The 18899-nt window shown below is 31.2% G+C and overlaps 1 protein-coding gene and 1 long non-coding RNA gene across 2 annotated transcripts; both read left to right on the top strand.

Annotated features, from left to right (window-relative positions):
- Positions 1–2980: 2980 nt before the first annotated feature.
- LOC100267543 (NDR1/HIN1-like protein 13) lies at positions 2981–6342 on the top strand. Its single transcript, XM_002265754.4, has 2 exons — positions 2981–3857; positions 5772–6342. Exons 1-2 carry the CDS (start codon positions 3213–3215, stop codon positions 5856–5858), a joined length of 732 nt encoding a protein of 243 aa, XP_002265790.1. The 5' UTR covers positions 2981–3212; the 3' UTR covers positions 5859–6342.
- A 7795-nt stretch (positions 6343–14137) lies between these two features.
- On the top strand, positions 14138–15095 carry LOC100262380 (uncharacterized). Its single transcript, XR_009467169.1, has 3 exons — positions 14138–14485; positions 14567–14622; positions 14709–15095. It is a non-coding gene; the product is annotated as an uncharacterized LOC100262380 (long non-coding RNA).
- Positions 15096–18899: the final 3804 nt, after the last annotated feature.

The raw sequence follows: 18899 nt of genomic DNA, 5'->3' as shown, positions 1-18899 counted from the left end.
AATATTTTTTATATTTAGTGTTTTATGATGTTTGTAAAATAAAGCCTAAACCTAAAATGTTTTTAACCTATTTTCAATATTTTTAAATATATTTTAATATTTTTTTTTTATATTTAGTGTTTTATTTTGAATTATTTTATATGTTTCTATAATTATTTTTTAAAACAACTTTTAGAAAATAAGTGAAAATGATAAAAAATAATTAAAAAATGTTATCTGAAAATATCCTATTTTTTTATCTTAAAAATAAAAAACAGTTTTTTATTATCAAACGCCTTATTCTTGAGAATATAAAACTATTTTTGAAAATAATTCTTAAATAGACATTGAGACTCTGTTTGATAATTATTTTTTAAATTAGTTCTAAAAAATAGTTTTTAATAACAATTTTTGAAAACTGTTTTATGATGTTTTGTAGAATAAAAGTTTATTTGAGATCCTAAAATGTTTTTAATATTTTAAATAGGTTTTAAAAATAATTTTTATATTCACAACTTTATTTTTAATTATTATATATATTTGTATAATTATTTTTTTTTAAATAACTCTTAAAAAATAAGTGAAAACAATTAAAAAAATATTATCTAAAAACAAATTTTTTCTGTTTTTTGATAACACAAAACAGTTTTTGGTTACTAAATATGTTTTTTAGTTTTTTTTTTTTTTATTCTAGAAAATAGAAAACTGTTCTTATAAATCCTTCTCAAATAGGGTTTGAATATTTGTTTTCTGGTCTGACATAAAACTGTTCTTAAAAATAGTTACTAAATAAGGTTTGAATTTCTGTTTTTTTTTTTTTTTGTTTGGTTTCTTATAAATTTGTTGAAGTTGAAAGAAGAATTATTTTCCTCACTCCGAAGGCTGTTTCTTTCTCCTCCCTTGTGTTTTGAGTGATGTTGTTCATGGGTTTTTGATTTGATTTGTTGTTCATTGTTTGGCTGCTAAGAAAATTGAAGAAACTAGGGGTAAAAAAAAGAAAAAGGATAGATGAAGTTTTGCATTTAAGATAAGAAATAAGTGAAACTTAGTTGAAGACAATGGTTAATGGGTAAGTTGCTCAATCTATCAAACTTCAATTGTATTATTTAGGGGGCACAATGGATTTGATTAGAAATAATAAAGCCAAAAAGATGTTTGTGTGAAAATCTTAGATGATTGATTGGTTGATATGAATGCCAATCTAAAATTTTCAATTTTTGTAAGACCACATGGAACAAAAGTACACATCATAATTGATTCACATGCTACGACTTAAACTCACATCAAAATTGGTCAATGATAATTTTATAGCATTTCTTATATAAATAATTACATTTTTATGAATTTTCTAGCAAGGAAAACAAATTCCAAATGAGGGATGGCTTGATTCATTGAATATGTTAATGAATTTAGGTTTGTTTTTTATATTATTTATTAAAATAGTGTAACTTTTTAATAACAAAATATAATTTGATTTTTTTAAAAATATTTGTATTTATATAAAAAAAACTATTGATTTTTAATTTTAAACTTACTTTTTTTTTTTTTTCTTTTTAATAAGACTTGAATTGAATTGAATTGATATTAATATGAATTGAATTCACTAATTCTTATACAAAATTAAAATAAAAAATTAATTTTAAAAATAATTGAAATTTATTTATTCAAATTAACTTTTTATATTTTTTAAAAGATGCTTTTAAAAAAAATTTACAAAACATCATTATTTTTAGAAAATATTGAAAAAACAATTATTTTTTATTTTTAAATTTAAAAATAATTTTTAAAAACAAGTTTTCAAAAACATGATGAAACAAATATTATTTATTTTAAAGAATTTTTTACACATGCATTTAATTTTATAAAACATGGAAGAAATGACAAGAATAATGGACACTTCTTTAAAAATGGTATATGGGAAGTAATTAAGAGCTGTATATTGGTGGTTGCTTCTAAAATTTACAAATTTGGTGGAAGGACCATCTACACAATGAGACATTTATAAGTTTAGATGAAGATCCTTTATACAACAAACTAACACTCAACTACAATATCAACACATTTCTAGGTTACCATTTCCATCAATATATATATATATATATATATATATATATATATATATATATATATATATAAAGAAATAATAAGAGTTTGTTTAATTGTGATTTTAGAAAGTGTTTTTAATTTAAAAAGTGTTTTTGAAAAAAATTATGTATTTAGTGCGGTTCCTTGCATTCATTTAGATGTGAGCTTCTCTTCCATCCATATATTAGACAGGCAAAGTGTTGTTTGGGCAATGCCTATATTCATTATGCAAGTGATAATTATATCAAATCGTTATGTCAAAAGTAATCATGAGTATAAATGCTTGATTTCAAAATCGTTATTCTTAAAACCAATTATTGACATTTAAAGTATTAAAAAACACATTAAACTTTATAACTCTATCGTAATAAAAACTATCAAACATCACATTCAAGTATGGAAAAAACTCTCTAAAAAAGCTATTGTCTGTCTCTTCTAAAAACTAATTTAAGTTTCAAAGGGATGTGTCTAGAAATACAATTCGAACATACCTTATTGTAGGTACATTAGTCGTTTGTTTAGAGGAAATTAGCTAGAAAAAACATTGTTGGTTGTGTATCAATATTTGACAAGTTTTAGAAAATACTTTTAAAATTTTAAAAAATGTGTTGAAAAATCACTTATAGTGCTTTTTAAAGAAATATTTAATAAGTAATTCTCTTAAAAATATTTTTGGAGAAAATACTTTTATTAAAAATACTTATTGTAAAAATGCTATACAACGTGTTATAAGAAGAATGAAAAAAAGGAAGAAAAATCATTATAGTCATTTCATAATATATTCCTCTCTTATTAGTGTTGTTTCAAATGTGTGTAAGATCGATGCCTTTAGGGATTGTTTGGGCGTAGTTGGAAGAAGTTCCCTATGTGGATGGAATCCCAATTATTAAAAATAATGGAGGAGAAGAATGAACGTTAAAAAGGTAAACACAACATTTTTTCTACTTTTACTTTTCATTTTGCTTTTTCCCTTGTAAATATCCACATATTTTATGTATTTGTCAAGCAAACGCACACTCTCTCTTACTTCACTCTCTCAGCTTCCCTTGAAAAGCAAGAAAACAGAACACACCAAGGAGAGAGGGGAAGAGAGAGAAGAAGGAGGGGAGAAGATAGGAAGGCCAAGGAAGGAGCACGTTAGATAAAATATGACGTCCAGGGCTAACGTGAACGGAGAACACAACCTACGCCCTCCCCCAAACCACCACCACCACCCTCACAGTCAGCACCATAGCCACTACCAATCGCCGTCCTATTCGCCCTCCTCGGCATCCTTCAAAGGCTGTTGCTGCTGCCTCTTCCTCCTCTTCTCCTTCCTCGCTCTCCTCGTCCTCGCCGTCGTCCTCATCATCGTCCTCGCTGTTAAGCCCAAGAAGCCCCAATTTGATCTCCAGCAGGTGGGCGTGCAGTACATGGGCATCACCGCCAACCCCTCCTCCACCGTCGCCGGTAGCCCCCCCACCCCCACTTCCGCCTCCCTCTCCCTCAATATCAAGATGCTCTTCACTGCCGTCAATCCCAACAAGGTGGGAATTAAGTACGGCGAGTCCAGGTTTACGGTGATGTATCGAGGGATCCCCCTCGGAAAAGGGGTGGTCCCGGGGTTCTACCAGCCGGCCCACAGCGTCCGTCAGGTGGAGACCACCGTCGCCGTCGACCGCGCCAACCTCCTCCAGGCCGACGCCGCAGACCTCATCAAAGACGCCTCCCTCAACGACCGCGTCGAGCTCAGGATTCTGGGCGAGGTCGGTGCCAAGATCCGAGTCTTAGACTTCACTTCTCCCGGTGTCCAGGTCAGCCATTTTCTCTGCTAGATTCTTCTTCTACAAGATTTTCTGTCTAACTTTTCAGAATTTTGGCTTTTCCCCCCCGGCATTTGTCACACGGAGAATTTCGGCTGTTTATCCGAAAAAGGCCGAAATTCTCTCACGCCGGCGGTGGTGGGAGAGGTGGCCGATATGGACCGCTCCGCCTCTGAGAAACCCACTACCGTCTGTCCTTTTGTTTTTCCCCGCTCCTTTTCTGCTAAAATGCACCGCTCATAATTGCTGACTGTGCTATCGTGCACTGCCCGGATTAGGGTCATTTGAATGGGGGTAGTGGTCCCTTGTTAGTTGTTATTCTTTTGTTTGTTTTTTCTCTCTTTTAATTTTAATTTACTGTATGTGATATTCCTGAGTGAGTGTTGCTGACCCAAAATAATAATAATAATAAAAATAAATAAATAAATAAATAAATAAATAATTGGCTTTGGTAAGTAAGTGCAACCAAGGTGGGAATAATTTGGCTTGGTCAAATTGGGAATCCACACAATGGAATGGCATTTATTTTCATAAATATGAGTGGAATTTTTTTGAGTGGTGTAGCTTTGGGTTTTTGTTTGGATATGCTTTGGTAGGATTACCCACTTTACAGATTTAAAGTGGAGGATAAAAGTGGGAAAATGCATACTTTATTTCACCATGTTCTTCCTTAAGGGCTAAGGATCTTCTCCCATTCACTCTTTTTCTATTCTTTGCACACACTTCCTTCTCTTCTTTTCTCTTGTCCTACATTTATTTATTTATTTTTTATTATTTATAAAATATTGCTATTCTTTTATGGTAGAAAAAGTTGTTACTTTTATATTTGAGAGAAAGACCACACTACCCTCTTTTATAATTTTTGTATTTTATTTTATTTTTAAAAATGTGCTTACATCTATGTAATAATCATTAGCCACTACCCACCATGTGTTGATTAGATTTGTAAGAGTAATATTTCATAAGAATATACTAGGATCCTTTTATGACCAAACCCGTCAAGTTTTTAGAACTCTCCGGTTTTTAGAACTCTTCATGGGGATTCAAACCTCATAGCCTTTCATAATCAAACCTTTAAAACTTTTCATGGGGATTTAAATCTCGAAGTGCCGATCATCTGACAACAACAAAGACTCGAACCTAATATTTTGTCATTTATTGGGATTACACTTTGTAGTGTTTGTCCTTACCAATCGAGCTACTTGGTGGGTTTCCATTTCTCATAAATATTCTTGATGTTTTAGTAAAAAAATTTAAATGAAGGTTTTTTTGCTTAAAAAAATTATATTTTATATTAAAAAAATGAGGTTTATTTTGACCTTTTGATCAAAATATATTAATTTTTAATTTAAAAGGAATTGGAGGGCCTTTTCTTCAAAGAATCCACTTAATTGGGGATTGGGTTTGATCACTTTTTTCTCGTGGGCTTTTGAATTCCAATACCCAGTGGGGGAAGTGTGAATTTCAATGAGGTGTGGCCCAGTGAACTGTGTGTGAAATTAGGACCAAATATCAAAGGAATTGGACTTTTCTCATTGTTATTGCTGGCAATGGCAGCAGCAGCCATGGCCGATGGCCCCCCTCTTTTCAATTTCTTTATGGCTCATCTTTTCATGTCTAGAAAACCATAAAAGGTATAATTACAAAATCATCTTCTCCTTTTTTCTGTACCTCACTATGACTTCAAATTTTTGGCATAGTCATGTACTTCTCTGCACTTAAGTTCACAGAAAAAGGGTTTTCTTTTCTGCTTGCTTCAAAGCAATTTAGGGTTTTTTCTTTTTGGGTACTCAAAATTGTAATTATTTTTTCAAAAAAAAATTAAAAATTAGAGTTTGGTATAAATGGGTCTGTATTTATATAGTTGAAATGAGTGATTTTGAGAATGTATGGTGGTGGTGGCAGGTGTCTGTAGACTGTGCAATAGTGATAAGTCCAAGGAAGCAGTCTCTAACATACAAGCAGTGCGGATTTGATGGACTGAGCGTTTGAGCAGAGCATGAAGCTGAAGTTTCTGCCTTCCAATGATTTTTCTCTCTATCCAAACAGACAGATGAGAAAAGAAAAAACGGGCAAAGCAGATCTGATGTGAGCTACCATATTAAGGAAAGGAAAGGAAAGGATAGGAAAAGCCGGTCGAGTGGGGGAAAAAGCCCTCTTGAGTAGCATTTGTGAAAAGTAAAAGAGAAAATTGGAAAGGGGAGAAATGGGGGTCTATATATAGGAATTTGACTTTCCACGATTTTGGAAATTTTCTATTGGTTATAAGTTCTAACCAGCTGTAAAGTGTGAGAGCCATGTATGTTATTATTATCATAAGCCCCATTAGCTAATCTCTTTGGGAAGATAAAAAGATTAGGATGTGGTGTACATGTTCGTCTCACCATTATTTCTTCTTCCTTAATGTCATGCTCATGCTTCAAACAATACATTGTGCCATCTTTAGAATCAATGATCTTCCTGGCAGATTTTTTAATTTTTTTCCTTTTTATTTTTATTTTTATTTTTGTTGAAGCAACTAACCACTGATTTCTTTTTGGGATTTTGTATTATTCACCTAATTTAATAGCTTCTTATATCATTTAAAGCTATGTTTGGTTCCATAAAATTTTTGGGAAAATGTAAGAGAAAAAAATACAAAGGAAAAGTAAAAGGAAAATAAAAAATAGATTAAAAGTCGATAAATTATTTTTTTGTTACTTTAAACTCATTTTATTTATTTTAATTTATCAATATAAAGATTAAATAATTTAAAAATACATAAAATTTTAATTAGTTTTAATTATATTTGATTTTTTTTTATGTTTTTCATTGGACAATTATACATGAAAAAATTATTTTCTTTTGTATTTTTTTTTTCTTCATATTTTTCAGGAACTAAACATAACCTTAAGGATTATTGAAATATAGTAGTTGGAATATGGAGAGGAGAAGCATGGACAAAATGTTGGGCATACCCTCTACAACAAACACATGGATCATCTCATATAAGGAGTAGGTTTCATGAAGGTATTGCTTGGATGGACCTATTGATACCATCATATCAAATAGATTCTTCGATAGCCTGAAGTTATAAGTTTATAATAAAATTAACTAGATGTTTGATAAATTAACTTAATAACTTAAAGTGACTTAATAATTTAATTTAAGTCACTAAATAAATTAAATATGTTTGATAAAATAATTGAATGGTATGATTTAAAGTAAAACACAATTTTAAGTAATAAGTAAAAATAATTAATTTATTCTTAAATTCACATCTTTATTTTACATTTGTTATTCTCGTTTGACTTAATTGCATTCATAATTTCTTTTGCTACTGTACAACCTCTATTGTTAGTTGTTACTCAACCCCCTTTACCTTAATTATAATTTATGAAGATAAATATATTAATTTGATGATTTGAAATAAATTTTAAGTTAATTTTATCAAATAATCTTAATATATAAATAATAAGTTTTAAGTTCATAATTTAAGTATAATTTAACTTAAAATTAACTTAATTTATTAAGTAATAAGTATTAAATTTTATTAAATACCTCTTAAGAATGTTACATAAAACTTAATACTTATATTATTCATATTATTTTTTTGAAAGAGGTTTTCTAAAAATTTCATTAAAAAGGTTATGTCCCCCAATTTTATCACGGGGGTAAAAATTTTTTTATTAAAAATCTTCAAAAATACCCCAAGACCTAATAATAGAATTTTTGATAATAACTAAAGTATCCAAGTCTCTTTTTGTTTGAAGCTACAAGAATATGCATATAAGAATGTTGTAAAATAGTCGATATTAAAATTAGATAAATAAACTATGCAATGAAACATCTTATAATTTTTTAAAATAATATCCATTAAATAAGAGCAGAATTCCAATAAAACCATAATCTTCTTGAAAATCCTATTGGATTAACGAAGTTATGACAATCAAATTGAAGTTTATGCAAAATATCTAATGTTTTATTGGCATTAACTTTAGTTTAAGATAAAAACAAAATATTATGAGGTAGATTTTTTGATAGCTTCTTAACTTGAGATACAAAACTAGGGCAACCAACCTCTCTAACATTCCATGTCACGACCTTCATGCGTAAGATTGGATGGTTGAAGGGGTTTTTATTGCCTTTTTTCTTTATTGTTCTTGCTCCTTGTTTCTTTTTGTTATTTGTTATTTGTTATTTTTTATTTTATTTTAATTTTTTTAATTTTTTAATTTTTTATTCTTTCCATCTCTTTTTTGGGAAGAGTTTAAGCCATCAACTCATCTTGTTTTTCCTAAAATAGGGTCCACTGCCATCAATTTCCATCTTGATTACATTATTAGTAGCTTGAAGGCCTTCTACATACGTCTTTTTTTCCTTTTTGGTAGCTTCCTTACCCTCCCCACCATGCAAATATAAAGCCATAGGAGAATCATAAGGTAAAGATCTATATATGAAAATAAGGTTGGAAATAAGCACTACTTCATTGGTTGGACTAAGTTTGCTAGGAATTTTCTCACCTTCTTTTTCTCACTATTGAACCTCATGATTCAAATTGTTATCATTTACCACACCATCTTTGGGGTTGCCACTAGAAATGATGGTCACTAATACTTCAACATATGAAGCATTACTTGCACCTAAGTGATCACCTTTATTTCCCTTGGCAAGAGTTTTGTCTCAATTTGGAATGATCTTTACCAAGGTTAAAACTAGTCTTTGAACTCAATTTTAGGACATTCATCAAGCTTGTCATCAACAAGACTCTAACTAAAACATTTCTTTTGGACTCCCTCATAATCAATTCTGGCTGACTTAATCTTGCCTTTCCTATGACACTTAAATTCATATTTAAGTGGCTAACTCAAATCCACCTTTAGCACACCCTTAGAAACAAGTATTTGACAATCTCTTCATTCCTTTAATCGACTTTTAAAACCACTCCAATTTGAGACATGATTTTTATTTTTACTATATTGACCCCCATAATTCAATAGGTAGGGAAGACTAATCACTAGGACCCATGGAGTGGTTGACTTAGGGTCTCACTAAATTAAATCCCTCTCTCCATTTTTGAAGAATAATAACTTGATTTTTGGAAAAAAAAAATGTCTTTCTTTGCACACCTTAAAGCAATCCTTAAAAATAGAAAATTCATTGAAGAAGAAACCATTGCCTAGATCCATGAAGAAAAAGACTCATGTGAAGTTTCCTATTTTCATCTTGGAAGAAATGGATTTCAAAGGGGCTAACTCTTCTAAGACTTTGCCTATGAGGTAAAGCTTGGAGAAGCTCTCATAATAGGTCAAGTCTTCTTCATCCATTAAAAATAAGTTCTCTAGACTAGAGTCTGAGTTAGGCCTAGGAATAGAACCACCAGGTATAGAATGGGCTCTAAGTTGTGGGTAAGAGTAGCTTTGTAATCTATTTTATGGAAGCAGAAACCACTAGAATAAGGAGAGACCAAAACGGACAAGCCCCAAAGTTTGGAATGAGTGAGGAACATAAGAGAGAGTTTGCCTTTTATAACCACCAAACAAAAGGATAGTCAACTGTGGAGGCTTAAGTAGCTTTTTGTTATCTTAATCCACTACTTCACTTGATAAACAAAGAAAGAACATGCATAGTAAAAAATAAAAGCTATAAGTGTATTAAATTCAACAGGGGAAAATATGTATTAGGCCAAAAGCAATCCATGCTTAAACAGACACAACCGCCCTATTGGTTAACTATTACCTATTTCATGTAAAAGTGGATCCAATCCCAAACCCACTAAAAAAGGAATAGATCTACTAAGCTTATAAAAGTAAGGTCCACCCATATGATACCCCATCTTCAAAAAAGACCCAAAGCCAAGGGTCCAAATCATCATTAAAGCCACAAATCCAACCCAAAAGGAAGCACACAAGCAAACAATCCCACCTCAAAGTCAACATTCTTAACCTAATTCCCATACCCTCCCAATCTCTTAGTCTTAACCCTCGAACTCATTATGCAAAACATGCACATGAAATTTTTTTGAATTGGATTTCTAGGAGACATACTTGGAACTTGAAATATCCATTCCAATCTCAGATTTGAATATTTCAAAGATCCAAACTTCTAATCGTCCAAGTGGTTGAAGGTTGAATATCACTCCGACTTCTCTTTTCATTCCATCTCCATAAGAATAAAACTAGCATCTATAGCCAAATATGCACACATAGAAGAAAATATGAGAAATTAATCCTAAAATTTTTTTAGAATCTACGGGTCTTAGCTCCACATGGGCACTAAAAACCTCAAACATGAAACAAATAGCTTAATGATTGTCCAATTGCAAAAAAAAAAAAAAAAAAAAATCTTTATGTAAAATCGATAAGGAACCTAATTTTCAATGGAAACCCCATTTTCAATATAAACCTCCTTTTCGATAGATCCAATCCTAGCTAAAGTGAGCCAAAACAATAAATTTGAGGATCTCGTTTCCTTTGAAACTACCGAGATGACCAAGTATTTCTTGAGAAATCATGAACATCGCCTTTTGAATCAACATGGATACTACTATTGGCATCAAAGTCGTTATTGTAGTTGAGCTTGTCATCCTCCCTCCCTTCCCCATTCATTTTGCCTCTCTAAGTTTAGTGATTAGGATAACTTTTTAAATGGGCTAAAGGCTTGTTTAATTCTTTACCATCTTAGCCTAATCATACATTCATACAGGTTTGCCATGAATGAGGACTTTTGTTTTAAAATTTATACTTCATTTAATCATAAAAAGTTATACATAAAGAAAAATAAAATTGAGGAATTTCAAATTTAGATATATATATTCATCATACAAAAGTGAAATAAAATTGGAGAATGATTAGCTATTTTCTTTTCTCTTTCTTGTCCTTGATTGAAAAGAAACCCAAGTAAATGAATGGCTTTTTCTCTATTTGGTTTGGCTTTTGAGCGGTTAAAAAGCTATTTTTTAAGTTTAATAAGAGTTTCTATAATTATTTAGCTAATTTTATTCGAAGAGTTTGTGATTTTTTTGAAAAAAAATTAATATAAAAATTAAGAAAATATTGCTTCTTATAGAAACTTTATTTTGACCATATAAAAAGTTTTTTCATATTTAATAAAAATTTTATAATATGTATATTGTAGGTTAAAAATGGTGACTCTGACTTTATTTTCGATTAAAACAGAAAATAAGAGGTTATCCAAACAGGGCCTTCCTGTTCTTCTAAATTAAGCAGCTTTAAGTAATTTGATACACTAGCCTAGTGAATTGCGCCAGTGGGCCAAGCACCCAACACAGATACTGGGCAAGATGACTCAAGAGGGATAGCTTAAAATTTATCAGGATACTGGACTTGGCCCTTAAATGGAGAAGCCCAAATGGCCCAGACCATCTTTGAGAACTCTGATACAGCCACTTATACTCCAGATGGGCCAAATGGGCCCAAAGCTGTAACCAAAAGACCCAAAATTGAACCCTAGCCCATATAAGAAGGGGAGGGTGTATAGTATTTACAGGCATGGATTCAAATGAAACGATTCTGTTTGCTATCAGGGAGCATCTGGACACTTAATTGCAAAAGAAACCAGTAAAACTACTCATTTTCAAATCCATGTGCTTAAAATGAAATGGAATGCTTTCATTTTCATGGAATGTGTGGACTAAAGTTACGTTTGATTGACGAAATATGATATATTAGGATTTGTATATCATAAGATATCATATTATATTGAATAGGATATGATATCCTAGATATATTTTATGGATATAATATTTTAAAATAATATATTCAATATGATATGTTATATTATGTTTTATTTATATTTAGTTTATGAAATTAATAAAAAATAATATAAAATACATATTAATTTTTTTTTACGTTTAAAATTAAAATTATGTCACATTTAAATATTTCTATTTAAAAAAATGGAATTTCATTTATGTTTAACAATATTTATGATTAAAATATTTAAACTTTACAAATATTTTTTTATATTTTATATTATTTAATATATAAAAATAATTATATATATATATATATATAATTATTTTATATTAATTTTTTTATTTTATAAAATGAATATGTTAAAAATAAAAAATTAATAAAAATTTTTTTTTTTGATGTATGAATATATCTCATATCTTCCTATGAGATTAACATATCCCATATGAAAGGGATAAAAAATAAAGGATGGATAATATATCCCATCACTTATCATATCCTATGCTTGGTTAAACATATGATAAAATAAGTGATATGATAACTTATCCTACCCCGTCACTAACTAAACATAGGATGGATAAGATATAATATATCTTATCCCATGTCCAACCAAACTTAGGTGGTGTTTATTTTTTTGGTTTTTTGCTGAAAATAATTTTGTTTTCAGAATTTAGGTTGTTTGTTTTTCTATTTTTTTATGACTTATTATAAACTTTTTATTAAACAGAAAAAAAATCAAAATATGTAACTTTTTTTAAATAGAAAAAATAACATATTAGTTTTTCTATACTTTTTAATACTTAATAGAAATAAAATACTATAAAAACAAATAACCTAATATTTAACAGCGTTAAATATTAAGATTCTATTTAGAATTAAGTAAAAAAACAAACACTACCTTAACCTAAAAACTATTATACTTGGTCAAAATTGATTGTATTTATGCTATCAACTGCAATTTAGTTCAACACACAACCTAGATATTTTGTAAAGTCATGTTCTTTCAGGGATGAGGATGTGCTCAAACCTGCAAATCCCACTGTGGGATACCTTAATGTAGGAAATATCCTTTCTATTAACTCCTTGCTAAGGATGAATCTATCTCAATTCTTCATCCTGATATTTGATAGTGCAGATGGATATCATGTGTCAAGCTCTCACCCCATTACAGAATGAAACGCTATGGTATCGACATTTGGAATGATCCATTATACAGACAGTTCAACTTAATGTAGGCATATGGTGTCACATTCTTGGCCTCAAATAATGAAGTTATGTTAGCTAGGAAGAATAAACCCTACTTCCTGGAAGTGGGCATTCAGGGGTCACCCTAAAGTTCAATACTGAAGATATGGTAGCTAGGTTCTAGTTTTGAGCACATATAGTTGAGGGAAGGTGCTGTATGAGTTCTGGTGATATGACTGCCACCTTCATATGTAACAAGTGGAGGTGGGTGAGGATGAGCTCTCACTTCCGGAAGTCTTCATCAGGGATGAGTTTATTCCATCACCATGTAGTAAGCATCCAAAGTGAATAGCATGCGCCACTTTTTGAGTAGTCATTGAGTGGCCTTAAGTACCGCTGTTCTATACGGCATTAATCATCTCATTCACATGCTCTCATCACCAAATGATCATCAACTAAGTCTCTTGCCGACAGTCTTACTCAATTTTGTTTTATTCTATAAGCAAGTACTTATTCAAATGTTGTTTCCTTTGAATGGGTCATGATACTAATGCAATGATATGTTATGTAATTTTTATTCGTTAAAAATAAGGATATTTTGTTACACGGATAGGATCTTTAGGGTTCACAAACATGGGAGATCCTAGTGGTCTTAATTTGTGTTTGAAGATTAATCAGCCTTTTCCATAAGCATATATAGCACATTGTTTTCTTTTTCTGGACACCCTTCAAACCATTGCAGAGGACACAGTTTTGATAGATTCATAATTTGTTCAGACACCTCTTCTTTCCCTCAAGAACACCATCATTACCGACATCCTATTCCTCCCTGAGGATGATTAATTTAACCTTTTGTTTTAATAAATGATTAAAAATGGATCTGGTGTTGGGAAAGTGTAGTGTAGTCCTCCTTTTGCTAGTGCTCCACTACAGGCTCACCAAAATTCAACACACCAAATGCATTTTTTCCACTGATTTCATCTGTAGTCCACTTTCATGGTCTGTCTCCCTTTTTTGAATTGGAAAGTTGGTGAAAGCCGATGTCTGAGGATCAAAGGCACCATGTCATAAAGGTAGTGTAAGGCACCACACAAAGAAAAAAAAATCAGGAAATGGTTACAGCCACACCCATTATATTCAATCGTGGTTGGGATCACAAGAATTTGAGACTCAAGTTTCATAATTCTATGGTCAGTCATTTTCCAATAGACCGATTAAAGCGACCAATAATGCGTTCCCTCAATGAACCATCCGAACAACACCAATAGAGTCCTTTTCATGGTTCTACTTTCCATTGAATCTGCCAATGGCGCATGTTAGTATTGGGGGAAGAAGAATATTATTTGAGTCGTGATGAAAAGGAAAGAAAGTCTAAAAGGCCAAGCTGAAATGAGAAGAGTTTGAGCCATGCAAGTATTGATTTGTGGCCAAATGCATACAATTGTTTTGCTTTCTTCCATAATATAATACAGTGCAGTTGACTTCCGTTTGTGGCGTTAGGCCTTCCATCATCATGCTCTATAGCTATCGTGTGGGTGGGGTGCACCATAAAAGCAGGTCTCATGGCATACATTCCCTTCAAGTGTAAGAATAAAAGCAGACATCTCCCAACCCCTCCACGCCCAAAACCACAGCTCACAATATTCCAAAAACAGTGATAATAAAGGAGATAAATTATCATGGCTCTTCAGATCAAGGCTTCTCTTCTTCTAGTCCTTCTCTTGATTCCCTTATCTTCAGGTGAGTAAGATTTTGATTTCACCTAAACCGAAAAGGGTTCGATTAGCTTACAAAGTTAATGACAACTACTCCCATTTTCAGGTGTTGTCACAGAAGGTTTCAAGGATGGGATGAACATTATCAACTCACTCGTCAAGGTATAGACTTCATTAACTATGTTGACTATGGATATTTTCGTCTTTCCTTTTGCATTAATAACCATTATCGTATGTGTTTTTTACAGAATGGAATTGCCATGAATTCAAGGAAGCTTTTGAGGCATGATCTTTCGGACTATGACTATGCAGGAGCCAACCCCAAGCATGATCCCTGCAAGAAGGGGAGATCAAACTGCCCGAAGAACCCTTGACTCTATTATCCTGCCTCAAGGCCCAAATTAATTAAATAATATAGGCTACTCTTTCTCTATATATCAAAAGATTTTGATCATGTATGATGAATCATGTTATAGCATTATATACGTGTTTCTTTGATGTTAATATTGTAGAAGCATACCCTTATGAAGTTGGCGGGTAGGGAAGGGCCAAGAGAATCATTCTGCATTGTTGTATTTGGGTTCATGTTGAACACCTATGGCTATTGCTATGAGAATGAATATATAGTTTTTCTATCTTAAGAGAAATGTAGCTCAATGTGAAACTAGAATAACAGCAAAAATAAATGGATCCAATGCTTAAACATAGAATCTCACGATGTAATATTCCACATTGGATAAAAGAAAATTTATAATTCTATATGTATGTGCTCCTTTTAATCATATATGTTTTAAAACTATGAAAATTCATTAAAATAAGGAACAATATCTGCATAATTGAGTGTGAGTCTTTATAAAATGATGTTAGAGTCAATTTTTGACCTTGATATTCGAAGTTTGTTTGGCTTTAGAAAAGATGTTTGTTTATTTAACCTCACAATTATGTGGGTTACAATTAGGGATGGTAATGGGATGAGTTTTTTTGGGTACCTGCCTTGCTCCTAATGGGACGGATTTCAATTTTAATAAATGAGTTTGAGTCGGGTTTGAGAATTTTTTTAAAACCCGGGACGGGTTTAGGTATTGCCTTGTCCCGTCTCGTCTCACTCCGATTATATATAAAGTTAATTTTTAAAATTAATTTAATTTAATTTCTATTTTATAATAATAAAATATTTTTAGTAAAATAAGTTATAAAAATATAATAATTTAATTATTTATAAAATATATTTATTTAATGTAATTAAAAATTTTAAAAGTATTTTTTTTTATAAAAAAATTTAAAATTAAAAAAAAAAGTTAAACGGGGCAAGGTGGGACGGGTATGAGAATTTATCATACTCGTCCCATCCCATCCCGCCGTACCCCGTTTAATTTTTTAAATGGGATGAGAATTATTTTAAATAAACGAGGCAGGGTTGGGATGGGAGGTGACCTGTCTTGAACCCGTCTCATTGCCAACCCTAGATACGATGAGGGTATCATACTTATATGGGGTTATTGTAATATTTCACATAGGCTGAAAAAAACAATTTTTGGCATAATATATATGTATATACTGTTCTTAATAATGTGGAAGCACTCATCACTGTTTTAATTATTAATCTAATTGTTTGTTTTGTAGAACAGCTAGCATGCCAGAGGCCAAAAGCCATGCTGATCAGGCAATTGTAACCATCTGAGAAACAGTAAATTTAGGCATTCCTGTGATGGAACTTTAGTTGATAGAAAATCTTCAAAATTTATTGTATGTGAGAACTAATTTATTAAGTTTGCCTGGCATCCATTGGGCCACTGCTCCATAGTTACATGTACGTATGCCAAAAGAACTAGGCATCCACATATTCCACTTCCTTCTCTAATCAAGTGCATTTCAGTCAATTGCCACACTGGTAAATCTGAGATGTATTCAAGTTGGTTTTGACATTTTGTTGGACTTTTCCCCCTCCTTTCAAAACTTCTTTTTCCCAATCATCACATATTATGACCCGCGTTCAGCGGTACTACTATGTATCTGGTTTGACATGCATTTTCCAAGTCCTTTCTCACCTCCTTCCCCCAACTTCTTTCTCCTAATGATCATGCCTTGACCCGCTTGTTTTCCTTCAAAAATGGGGCACCAGAACATGAAGCTGTAAAACTTCCTTTTCTGTGCACCTTCAAAGATGCTTCGAGATATTTCTTAAATTCAATGTCTACATTGTTAGTGCATTGATGACAATGAAGATGAATGATATAAATCTATATCCATATATATAGATATAGATATAGTTATGACTTTTATCCTACCCATCAGAATTCAAAGACCAAACCACCCTTCTTCTGCATCAAACATCTTGTAAAACTAGCAGCGGTTAAACCACCGATTTTTCTAAAAGCTTAAACTTGTAGGATTTGGGTTATGTTATGCTCTTTAATCCCTTCTTTCACATATGACCCATACCCGTATCTAAATGAAGCTCTGGAACCATGTGAAACTACCAATTTTCCTAAAAAGCCTAAACTTGTAGGATTTGGGTTCACAATGCATATCATGCTAGCTCTTTACCAGTAGCAAGACTGTTCATTTCCTGCAGAATCCACATCAAGGCAGCCTTTGGAGGTCTAGTCAATTGGTTGGTTTTTGAGTAAGGTCATGCTGCATGCCCACAATCTGCAAAACCCAGTATTAATTTCTTTGAGAAGGATAAGAAGCAAGGAAGGACTATACTAAATAGAAATCATGCCCTTAATAGTATATTATCTCAACGCAGGGCAGATGAATTAAAGGTTTCTACTGCATATTTAGGATTGATCTGAATCCATTGATGCTCCTGCAGAATAGTAAAAAAATCAGTTTCCACTTCTCTCAACTGATGCAGCTGGACTGAACAAACCTAAAGATATGCTGGAGCAATCCTTTTTGCCCCATTTGGTGACCTTCATGAATCTTGGTTTCTTAGAAAACATGGATTCATGTTTGATCTTTTGTATTCAACTAAGGAGTCAGCTTGTCAACCGGCTAAAAACTCTTACTACATGTTCAAAAGAGATTAGGACGTTCCTACATATTCAAAACAGTAAAAATAAAGAAAATGAGGTCTAACTATTTTGATAAAATAATTTATTGAAACCGAACGGAGCATTAGGAAGGCGTCCCTGTGGGCCGGATGCCGTCAAAGTCCAGCTTAAATTAACCGCTGTTGATTGCCTACGCTTAAGGTAGGTGAGTGTGGCCTCAAGTTGCTTTCAAATTTAAGATATTTTGTTTTTTTTTTGCTTTTATGTTAACTTATTACTTATTTGTTAAATGTTTAATTAAATAGAAAAGGTTAAATATTTGAGTTTTTATAAATACTGAAAGTAACCTATTACTTTTTTTTTCATTACTTCTTCTCACTTAATATAAATATAATATTAAAAAATAAACAACTTAATACTTAATACTATTAAGTATTATTTAGTTTTAAGTTTTATTTAGAATCAAGATAAAAAAAAAAAAACAAATAAATAAACACCACCTAAAGTTATTAAATAAATTATGTGTATTTTGGTATTAAGTTAAAATAGTTAATTTATTCTTAATTTTAAAACTTTTTTTAAACCTATTTTACCCATGTTTTATTGATATTATGTTTTATAATTACAACTCTACATTCACAAGTCATCTTTTATAGTAAGTATTCTTTTAATTATCTCATGTTTGAACAATACTTCAAAATATGAGTGTTTAATAAATAAATGTATTACTTAAAATTGGTAAAAATATAAATAATAGTTAAAATTAATAAAGATAAAAATGTCAATAACATTAAGACTTAAAGTAAAAAATAAATAAGTTTTAAGTCGACAAATTTAGAGCAATTTAACTTAAAGTCGACTTAATTAATTAAATTTTACCAAACAATATTAAATAAAATAAAAGAAACTTGAATCTCATTTCGATTTTAAAACAAAAAATTTCTTAAACTGATAACCTGGTTATCCATTTTCCAAATTTATTGTATTAGAGATGAGTAAATTAAAAAACCAATCCATTACTATCCCAAACCTCCCTAAGCTTAATTACAAAATTATTATTGGAATATGAATCTTAAGACTATGTTTCTTCTATGATTTTAAATAGAATATTCTTCCTTTCTTTTTCCTTCTTTGACATACCCTATTATGTCCAAACTTGAGCTAGTTTTCGTCTTACACATGCTTCATCAAAATATTTCCACTATTCTCGTCTATTTTAGTAGTCTACTTGACATTCAATTGCCTAGCTTAGTAGTCATTCATCATTCCTACAATATAAGATAATACCTTTTTCCTATGATTTTGATAGAAATATCTTCTCATATCCCTTTTCATCTAATTTTCTTGATTTTTTTTCCTTCCTTTAACCCAAAAACAGCTCGTTATTTTAGCCCATTTCTTCTGTGATTACTCTTACGATTGGTGAAGATTTCATTTTTC

This window comes from Vitis vinifera, chromosome 12, assembly GCF_030704535.1.
Source record: "Vitis vinifera cultivar Pinot Noir 40024 chromosome 12, ASM3070453v1".
NCBI classification, from domain to species: Eukaryota; Viridiplantae; Streptophyta; class Magnoliopsida; order Vitales; family Vitaceae; genus Vitis; species Vitis vinifera.
The sequence above is the reverse complement of the archived record's forward strand: the minus strand, read 5'-3'. Positions and strand labels throughout refer to the sequence as shown.

What these genes read in the sequence shown, in the direction of transcription:
- LOC100267543 (XM_002265754.4), top strand. Translation starts at nt 3,213, where the DNA reads ATGACGTCCAGGGCTAACGTGAACGGAGAACACAACCTACGCCCTCCC. An exon ending in TCACTTCTCCCGGTGTCCAG is followed by an intron (nt 3,858 to 5,771) that starts GTCAGCCATTTT and finishes TGGTGGTGGCAG; the next exon opens with GTGTCTGTAGACTGTGCAAT.